This window comes from Delphinapterus leucas, chromosome 19, assembly GCF_059928025.1.
Source record: "Delphinapterus leucas isolate spDelLeu-1000000601 "Yukka" chromosome 19, BTC_Dleu_Yukka2, whole genome shotgun sequence".
Classification (NCBI taxonomy): Eukaryota; Metazoa; Chordata; class Mammalia; order Artiodactyla; family Monodontidae; genus Delphinapterus; species Delphinapterus leucas.
The window spans coordinates 10,033,614-10,043,281 of NC_143147.1; the positions used below are offsets into that span (position 1 = coordinate 10,033,614).

General features: G+C 53.3%; 1 protein-coding gene across 1 annotated transcript in view; it reads right to left on the minus strand.

Annotated features, from left to right (window-relative positions):
- The window catches only part of HS3ST3B1 (heparan sulfate-glucosamine 3-sulfotransferase 3B1), a 38,221-nt gene extending 28,984 nt beyond the window's left edge, over positions 1-9,237 (minus strand). Inside the window, exon 1 of the mRNA XM_022560861.3 lies at positions 8,058-9,237. Within this exon, the coding sequence (XP_022416569.1) occupies positions 8,058-8,611 (554 nt within the window). The 5' untranslated portion in view covers positions 8,612-9,237. The remainder of the gene's footprint in view (positions 1-8,057) is intronic.
- Between the last annotated feature and the right edge of the window lie 431 nt (positions 9,238-9,668).

The window sequence follows — 9,668 nt, forward strand, 5'->3', positions numbered from 1 at the left end:
GGCCCCTGGTCTCAGTCTAGCGGAGATTCAGGAATCGGAAGGGGGCTGAGAATTATTTGCTTTTCCTTTCCCTCCTCTCCGATCCGTCGGACTCTTTCCCACTTTTTCTCATCCCGTCACTTAACGGGTCACATTATGGGAACTAAATTATTTTTGGTTATCTTGAATTTGGTTATTTTGGTTATTTTGAATTTGCTGAATCGCATTTTAAGTACCCTTTATAGAAGTGGGTGAATTGAGGATTATATATTTCTTTCCCCAAAAGAGAAAAAGGTGAGGAGCGGGGCTAAGGGGCGGAGGGGGAGAAAGAAAAGAAACGTACCGGTTGAAAACCGACCCCACCCTCTTCCACGCCCAAAATATGGCCCTAAAAAGACAAAGCTTCCAAGTCCGGCTCTGAAGAATTCATTCATTCAGACCCACGTCCGACGCCACGGTTGCAGGGACGGGATAGTCTGACTCCGTCCTCACTGCTCCACCCAACAGAGGCAAACGTTCAGAGAAGAGACACAGAGATCAGCAGATAAGCCGGCCTTGGAGAGCGTTTCAGCATCCGCTCGCCTCCCGGACAGGATGCGCAGCAGCTGGGAAGCCGGGCCTGGTCCGGGCGGGGCGCGCCCCTCTGCCCGCCCCTCTGGGCGGGGCCATCGCGAAGACGGGCTGCCATTGGTCTCCTGACAGCTGCTAGGGCCAATCAGCGCGGGGCCGGGCCCGCCGGCATCACCCTCTGCGAGCGCGGGATGCTAGGCCCAGCTGCGCCCAACAGGTGAGGCGGGAGCGCGGGGCTCGGCTGGTCACGTGGTCGCGGCTGGCGACCCGCGGAGCGGAGGGGCAGCCAGGCCGCTGGCCCCGCCCCCGACACGAGGCGGCACCGCCATCTGCCTCCTCGGACCAGATGCGGGGGTCCCACGCGACCCAGGGGCCGTGCTGACTGGTCCCCGAGGCATGCCCGCCGCGGAGCACGTCCCGCGCCCTCGGCTGCGCGTCGCCCACCCTTACAGAGCCGGGAGTCCGCGCGGACGCCCCTCTGGCTGCCGGAGAGCAGACACGTGGCCCATCGCGCCTGCTGGGCCATGTTGGACACTTCTGTCACCAGTGCCTCCCTCCTGCCCCCATTCATTAAATCGAGTGTGCGTGAAAAATCTGCTTCTTCTACTTCTCTTCCCACTATGTACGTGCGGTTTTTTTTCCCACTCTCCATTTGTTGCCCCAAGCTTCGTATTGCCCAGAACCATCTTTCAGCATTTTGTGGGTTTCTAAGTAAGTGTAACCCTGTTAAGTATTGTGGGCAAAGATCCGGGGAAAAAACAGGGATTCTGAATCATGTGCCCCCAAGTTGCTTGCTGAACGCACATGGAATCATTCACAGTCAAGTCAAAGGGGTTTAAAAGTGACCCCTTGGCACAAAACAGTCTAGCTTGGGCTGAAACGCAATTTACAAAACCAGAGTCTTATTTTAACACATTTGCTATAGGTACTTAGGGACAAAGATATTTTACGCCAAGAGTTTATCTGTTCTGTAACAAATGTATCAATTTAAAGTCACAGTGAATACGTATGTGTATACACACATACATACTTTTAAAATGCAGGTAGAAAATATGAATGCCTTGCTGGCAGTACTCTTTATACCAGCTCCCTCTCCCCAGATCTGGACTCGTAATTTTTAAAAGCAGCTCTCTTTGGGAGGCAACAAACTGCATTCCAACTTTGCTATTTTAAAATGCTTCATCCATGACAAAATGAAGCACATTTTCTTAATGCCCCAGTAACTTAGGCTATTTTTAATATTTTTCAAGTCACAGACGTATATTTGAAGGAATACTTTCAGATATAATATAAAGGAAACCAATGTCACCCTTATCTATGTACAGAGAAAATTAATCGGGGATATTATTAGCACTAGCAGTATTTTCACACAGTCTCTTGGCTGGAATGAAAAGTATTTATTATCATATTAGTAGGCTAGTAATTGCTCCTCGCATCCTAAACTTTTCCCCAAATCTAAAATCAGAAAGGAACATACGCTAATACCAGTTTTATTTGATGTTAGTTTTATTTTGGTATAGTTTGAGAGGAACAGGAGAGCTCTAACAAGGTAATCTTTTAAATATATATATTTTTAATGTTTCATGCTCTACTCCCGAATAGTTTTCAAAGATATCAGTATCTTATTTCTTTCCGGTCATGGTAAATGTTTTCATTTGAGGTAGGTAGCATATTGTACTCATTACCCTTGAAAATATGCCACATACTTGGGGAATTCATTTTGCTGCGATTCCTGACTATCCCGACAGCCTAGCACTGAAATTTCCCTTACTGTCTGAAATCACTGACTGTTAAAAGAGAGAGGTAGCACCCTATCTGGAAACTAAGTCTATTCACAGCAAAGGAAGTGCTCATTATGCTGTGCCTTTAGAGTGGACTTTTTGTGTTTCTGTCAATCAACTTAATTTCCATGTTCATAGAATTGAGAGCATAAAGTATTGAAAAACTACTGACATAGAAAGCGGTGAGCAGGCAGCCTTGGTCACGTATTTCAGTCCTGAAGCTTTAAATAAATGCCACTTCCCTGATTCATAACAATAACCGACTGGTGAATCTTTTTTTTTTTTTTTTTTAAATTCCTGGTGTGCTTTTAATTCTAAATAATTTTAGTGATTCAAAGGCTTATCTTATATAATCAGAAAACCTTACGTTCTACAATGTTTTCAACCAAAAGGTACATCAGCATAGATATTTGAAATGAGGTTTTTTGTGACATATTGATTTTTCAAACTATCTGAAAGCTTTTCTTCAGACAAAAAGTAAACACACCAAACCAGAAAAAAACAGAAGCTGTGACAGCTCACTTTAAAATGGCAAGTAATACAACTTTAGCTGGGAAGAATATCCTTTATAAATATTAGTCTATATTAAATTGTAAATTTTCAATAATCAGGCTCCATTAAAAAAGCAAAATCTAGTTTAGTAGCTTAGTCAAATTGCAGTATTCTATTTTGATACATATATTTTTAAGACATGGGCTGCAACCTGATTTTTAGAGACCTGTTCAATAATAGCATATCATCTGGAAGATAAGTGTAATTTAATTCATGCACTTCAGCGTTTTATTCACCTAAAACAAATAGGTTGCTATTTAATATTGACTATTTTATTAACTCAGAGCATCTGGGAAAACACTTATGATTAGGTTAATTTATGTTATATTTTCCCCTCAACTTGTAAAAGATTAATCAACCATTTTATGGTCTAATTTAGGTGCCTAATTGAAAACAGAGTCCAACACATGCTACACTGTCTTGCTAATAAATCTTGACAGCTTTGTAACATGATGGTTTGTATTTCAAATTGTTGCATATAAATGTAGATTTTTGATCTTCACCCAGCAGCCTGAAGTGAGCTGCATACTTGATTTAAACTCCTGGACTGAAAAAATGCAATTACTTCAAAAAGGATTATCCCCAATCAGATCTTATCTTAAATTTCCCTTAGGGAAGACTCAAACAGTCTTTGCCACCAAGTTTTTAGAAATAGAGTAGGAAAAGAGGGGAGAAATTAGTTTTCTCAGCATTTGTTAAATTTAAAATGTAGGGAAAGTTCTCTTTTGAGACAGAGATTTCTAAAGTCACTGGGTTTCAGATTCTAATTCTAAAGAGCTCTATCCAAGTGTTAGTTGTAATTTTTGTAATTGTCTTCTGGTTAATAAATACAAGTTTTCAGTCTTGATTTGAAGCGCTGTACTTTTTAAAATGAATAAATTCATTCCAAGAGCTTTTGGAACATCTCATTTAACCCTGTATTCTCCCATGTCTCCCAGCCTTAAAAAGGACACATAGAAGAGAATAAATTTACTCTCGGTGGGGACCCTTGCCATGTTTTCTCAGCCTTTATACTTGAGGATATTTTTGTCATTTTAATGACTCCAAGCTCCCATCCAAGTACTAACCAGGCCCGACCCTGCTTAGCTTCCGAGATCAGACGAGATCGGGCACGTTCAGGGTGGTATGGCCGTAGACTAAAGTAAATGACAAAGTGAGCAACCTTCACTGAGGTCACTGGAGGTGCAATAGAAAACTCAAAAAAAACCCCAAAAAACAAAAACAAAGAAACCCCAACAACTCAGTTTTGAATTCATCATATATGACCAACATCACGTTCTGTCATTTAAGCAAGGGAGAATGGCCCAGAGTGACCTCTGGAGCAGGATTGCCTGGGTTGGTGTATCAGCTTTGCCGCTTTCTAGCTGTGAGATCCTGGGCCAGTAGCTTAACCTCTCTGGGCCTGTGCTTCTTCATCTGTAAAAGTACCTACTTCACAGGATGGTAATGAGGATTAAATCTGCTAATCCTGTAAAACTTGAAACAGTGCCTGGCACATAGAGAAAACATTCAGTAAGTGTTAGCTACCAAGATGACTAAACCACACACACACACACAGCACCTTTTTTTCATGTGGCCACAGCATTAAAGTGTCAGCTTAGTTTGTACAACCAAAAATGGAAAGGAGAGTCAAGGTGGGAAAGGAATTTCTGCCACTGTAAAGTCTAAGGAATATTTCTATATAAAAAAATAGTAATTCCACAATATTTGGCTAACGTAAATCTCAAACTGAGGTCATTAAATTTGTGAAAATCTACCAAACTTAAGCCAAATCAAAAAGAGAAACTTATTAAAGAATGTATATACTTAATTTTAGACCATTCAGAGTTTAAATCAATGTTGAATGCCTAAATGTACCGGGTGGGTGTTTCTCCATCTTGGTATGTGTGAGGTTCTCCTGAACCTGTTTGTCCGTTTCTCAGACACCATCACCCCCTGCAACAGAAGGTAAGGGCCAGTTTAAACGGAAGTCCTCATAAGCCACTCCGTGGGGTCCTCGTAAGTACCTGCTCAGTTTGGGAGGCCTGATTCAAGAGTGAGCTGGATGATGAACTGGAAAAGTAAACCCGGAAGAGTTGTCGTCCCAGACTAAAACAAACTCGGGTTCCAGGGCTGATGGACCGTCTGATTTTTGCAGCGGGGGAAGGCAGCGGCAAACCGCCCACCCTCTGGCCAGTGGCGGGTCAGCTCTGCGTGGCCACCACGATAGGCTCCAGCCCACTGCGATCCGTCCCATTGGGGCTGATGGCGTCTAGTTCTGCCACGTGGAAGGAACTACAATCAACTGGGGAGACTTCAAGCAAAGCCGCCCAGGCCCTGGGTTACTGGTTAGGCCCGGAGCCGGGCTGTGTATCAGTCGATGAAATTTACTAACCACTCGTTCAGACATAGGCAAGATCTCATTCTCCAGCCGACGACGACGCTGACCCTCGGATTCAACCATCCATGCCCGTAGTTGTTTAACGCCTTCAAGATGTCTCTCCTGTCTCCTATTTTCTAGCGTGGAGGACTTGCTTTAACTACTTGTTTCTGAACGGCAACTCTGGCTAATTATTATTTATACTCTTCTCCAATCTGCTGCCTGATTGCACAGATGAAGCCGAGCCGAGCACCTCTGGCGAGCAGCTGGGCTGGGCCCCGCGGACTGAACTCTGGGGTGGGGAGGGGGAGGAGGGCGAAGCGTGCTCCCTAGACACCGGATTTTAGGAAAAGCCTTCTGGGTCAGGCTTCTTCTCCGGTGTGTCTGTTTTTCAAGTTAAAACGGCCGCCTTCAAAATAATTAAGTCCACACATTTGCCCAGACATCCAGAATATTCTAAATTATTTTAAAAGTTGTAATTAAGCAGATGGCATTGAAAAGATTCTTTATCCTTTTTTCCTTAAAACAAAAACAAAAACAAAAAACCACTAACGCTGCGGCCACGCCCGGCGCGGCTGGAGCAGCCCGGGATCGCAGCTCTGAGGGCGAGCCGCTGCGTCTGCAGTTCGCTCCTCCAGCCGCGCGCTCCGCGGGGTCACCGCCGCGGGCCCTGGGCCTCCGGGCCCAGACAGTCCGGATCATCAGGGTAGGGAGGCGGCTCGGGAGGAGGATGCACTTCCCGCTCCCCGCGGCCCGGCCAAGCCCCAGCGGCCCCCAAGCCCAGCCGCCCCGCGGGCCGCGATGCGAGCGGCCCCGGGCGCCGGTCCCGCCCGCCCGAAGCTCCCGGGCTGCGCTCCCCGCTGCAGGCGCGCCGCCAGCCTTTCCAGGGCGACTTCGTTCTTTATTCTGCGTTGTTGAGTCGATCAGAAGGAACGTGGCAGGTGGAGGGCGGCCGCCTAAGAGACTGCGCGAATCTGCCTGTGGTGACTTCCACTGCCCAACCCAGGTGCTTCTAGAACCGCCCGACATTAAGGATTCAGTTCTTTTCCTGCCAGTTCCTCCCAGGCCGGCCCCCACTGCGTCTGATCTCAGAAAATCTCCGGCTGCCTCCGGCCTCCGGTGGGTTCTACCTGTACGGGCACCAGTTACAGCCTGACGTCCCGGCCCCCGGCATCGCCATCCGAGGAGGAGGATTGGTGGTGGCAGAAATGACAACAATACGATCGATGACAATAGCTGGCAATTAGAGAGGCCCCCATCTGCCAGCCAGGCAGGCACCTGACCCGCGCGTCGGAGAACCGGGCCGCCCATTGCACAGGTGAGAGCAGTGAGGCCCGCGCGACAAGCCAGCTGCCAGGGCCGGGACGTGGACCCAGGCTCGGGCTCCAGAGCTCGAATTCGCAACAACCGGTGTCGAGGGCCCGGGGACAGTGGGAAGGGTGACTGTCACAGCTGGCTAAACCTCGAGACTTGGGCAACTCCTGACAATAATAAAAACATTAGGACAAAAGGGAGGGGGAGGGCGAGGCTGGGAAGAGAGCGGTTTTAATCCGCTCGGTCAGCCCCCTTTTATCCTCCAAGCTCTCCCGGTCCCCAAAGAGGGGCTGCGGGCAGGGAATGGGGTTTGGTTCGACTCTCCCCTTTTGTTTTCCGAAGTCTCCACCCTCTTGGAGGCTAACTGGGCCTGGAGGGGTGCCGGGGGCTAGAGGAAGTCACGTTTGCGGGACTCGGAGATGGTGACCGGGGAGAAGGGGTGGGGGCCGGTGGCCTGGCCCCTGGTTGGCGACGGGATTTCCCAAGGCCCGAGTCTGGACCGCGGGCCCACCCGCGCCCCACCGGAAACTCGAGCGACCCCACAGCTCACCCCAAAGACTGCGGGAAGCCTTGAGCAGGGGTCGTGATTATGACCCCGAGGGGCCGCTGTCCCTTTGGAACCGAACCCACAACCCGACCGGAGAACCGACTTTACAGAAGCCCCGATCTCTGGGCAACCCGCATTTCTCAATCAATGGGCTCCGAATATTCTTTGCACCCTTTAGTGTCAAGGGCCCGCGGAGACACGCCTCCCTGCCCTGGCTCTCTCAGCACCCCGGCCTGGGAGGCGGAAACGGGAGGGCCGAGCCCCAGGAGCCGCTAAGCCTTCAAAGCCGCGCGCCTCCCGCCGGCTGCAGTGCGCGCCTTTGCCCGACAGGGACCAGCACCGCTCCACGCGCCACGCGCCCGCTGGCTCACCCTCCGGAGCCCAGGCTGCCCGGCCGCGAGCCGGTCTGACCCCCTTCGGAAGGTGAACAGACTCCCCTTGGCCACCGCAGGACGGCGTTGCTCTCACCCCATCCCCATCTGGGCAGCAGAAGCTGCTCTAGAAGTTGGTCTGGGGCGGAGACGGCGACCGGCGGGGCGCAGACCGTCCCGGATCCGAGCGGAAAAATAAAATGCGAACGACGCTGGCTGGATTCCTCTGGGCCGCGGCCACAGTCAGAGGGGTCGCGCGCTCCCCTGAGCACCGTCGCAGTCACTGCCCTCCTTCTTTTAGGAGAGATCGCCCGATTAATCTTTGGGCACCGTGGGCCGCTGAGCCCCCAGAGCTCCTCGAAAAGTTTCTCCGGACTGTGGTGAGAGCGGAGCCCAGCGCACCCCGTACGTACCGCGCTGCGGGCCAGCACCGCGCGGTCGTTGCTCGGCCCCTCCCGGACCCCGGTGGTCCGAAGCTGTACCCTTGTCACTTCCACCAGCACATGCCACGTCTCCCTCCTCTGCCCGTCGGGATCGCGGCTGGCGCCCCAGGCCCCAGCCCTGGCCCTGCCGGGGAAACTCACCGGTACCAGGCGAGGCCCTTGTCGTAGCTGCGGTCGAAGAAGTGGGGCTCGGCGCCCACGGCGCGCACGTCGGGGTGCACGCGCAGGAACTCGAGCAGCGCCCGCGTGCCGCCCTTCTTCACGCCGATGATGATGGCCTGCGGCAGCTGCTTGCTGCCCGACCCGCTGAAGAAGCTAGAGATGGGGCTGGGGGAGTCCGGCGCCTCGGGACTCTGCTCTTCCTGGCTCGCGGCGCCCTCGGCCGTCTCCCCGCCAGGAGCCAACTGGGTGGCTGGCGCCGCCGGGAACGGCAGCCTTGAGGGAGGTCCGTCGCGACCTGAGGCCAGGGCCGGCGGGGCGTGGGCGGCGCGGGACCCCGAGCCCAGCAGCAGCAACCCGGGCGCGGCGGCGCACGAGCCGGAGCACGAGTACAGGAACATGTAGAGCCAGATGCAGAGCATGGCGAAGAGCAGCGCGAGCTTCCTTCTCACCGGTGGCGGGGGCGGCGGCGGCTGCGGCAGAAGCCGGCCGGGGACATCGAGGCAGGATCGGCTGCCGCTCAGGCGCTGCCCCATGCGCTGCCCGCGGGCGCGGCGAGGGTCATGGCTCAGCACATGGCGCGGGTCCCGCCGGAGCCCTGAGCGCGGAGAGAGTACCCTGGACGCCGAGTGGTTCGGCTTATTGCCCCCGCGCGCCCGCGGCCGCCGCTGCTGCTGCTGCTCTTCCCCAGGTGGCGGCGGCAGCTGTAGCGGCGGCGGCTTTTGACATGCTGCCCGGAGGAGCCGCAACTGGAACGAAAGTCGGGTGGCGGCAATTGCTGGTCGGGGGCTGCGACGCCGCGCTCGGGGCCAGCAGAGCGTCTCACTCCCGCGCCCGGGCCCCTCCAAACGGTGCGCGCTGCACGGCCGCTCGCCGGGGCTGCCTTCCCGCGGTCCTGCGAACCGAGCCTTAACTGCAGCCCCGGCGCTTCCCCGCGGAGGCTGCGAAGTAGAACTGCGCAGGAAGAGAGCCGGGGACCCAGGCAGAGTGGGCGGGCCCGGCCACCGGGAGTGACGGGTCGCTCCACCTACCAGAAACACGGAGCACCATGCAAATCCAGCCGCTCCGCTGAGGGTTCGACAGCCAACCGGCTCACGGAACGTGGGGGTGTGGAAAGGGTTTGGAGCAGTGGAGAGCAGTCGGGGGTTGCTATTGGCTGAGGCAAGGGGCGGGCTCCGAGGGGCGGAGCCAGGGGGCTGGTGACAGGAGCAGCTGGAAGGAAGGATGCTGGAGAGACCTAGCGCTGCGCCCCGGCTCCCGCACGCACTTCCGCACTTGCTCCCCAGGAGCCAGCCTTGGCTGTAGTTGTCCCTGTGTGGGGACGCGAGTCCCCATCCAGATGTTTCGCGGGCGGGATCGTGGTGTGTGCGTGTGTTAGAAATAGGGAGGGCGGTGGAGGAGCGAGAGTCAGGCCGGAGATGCCCGCCCACCCCACGCCGGGATTCGGAGGGGGAGGCCCTTCCGGGACTGGCACCGGTTTAGGAAGTTTAAGTGGAAATCGCTGTCAAACTTTTTTTTTTTTTTGCGGTACGCGGGCCTCTCACTGTTGTGGCCTCTCCCGTTGCGGAGCACAGGCTCCGGACGCGCAGGCTC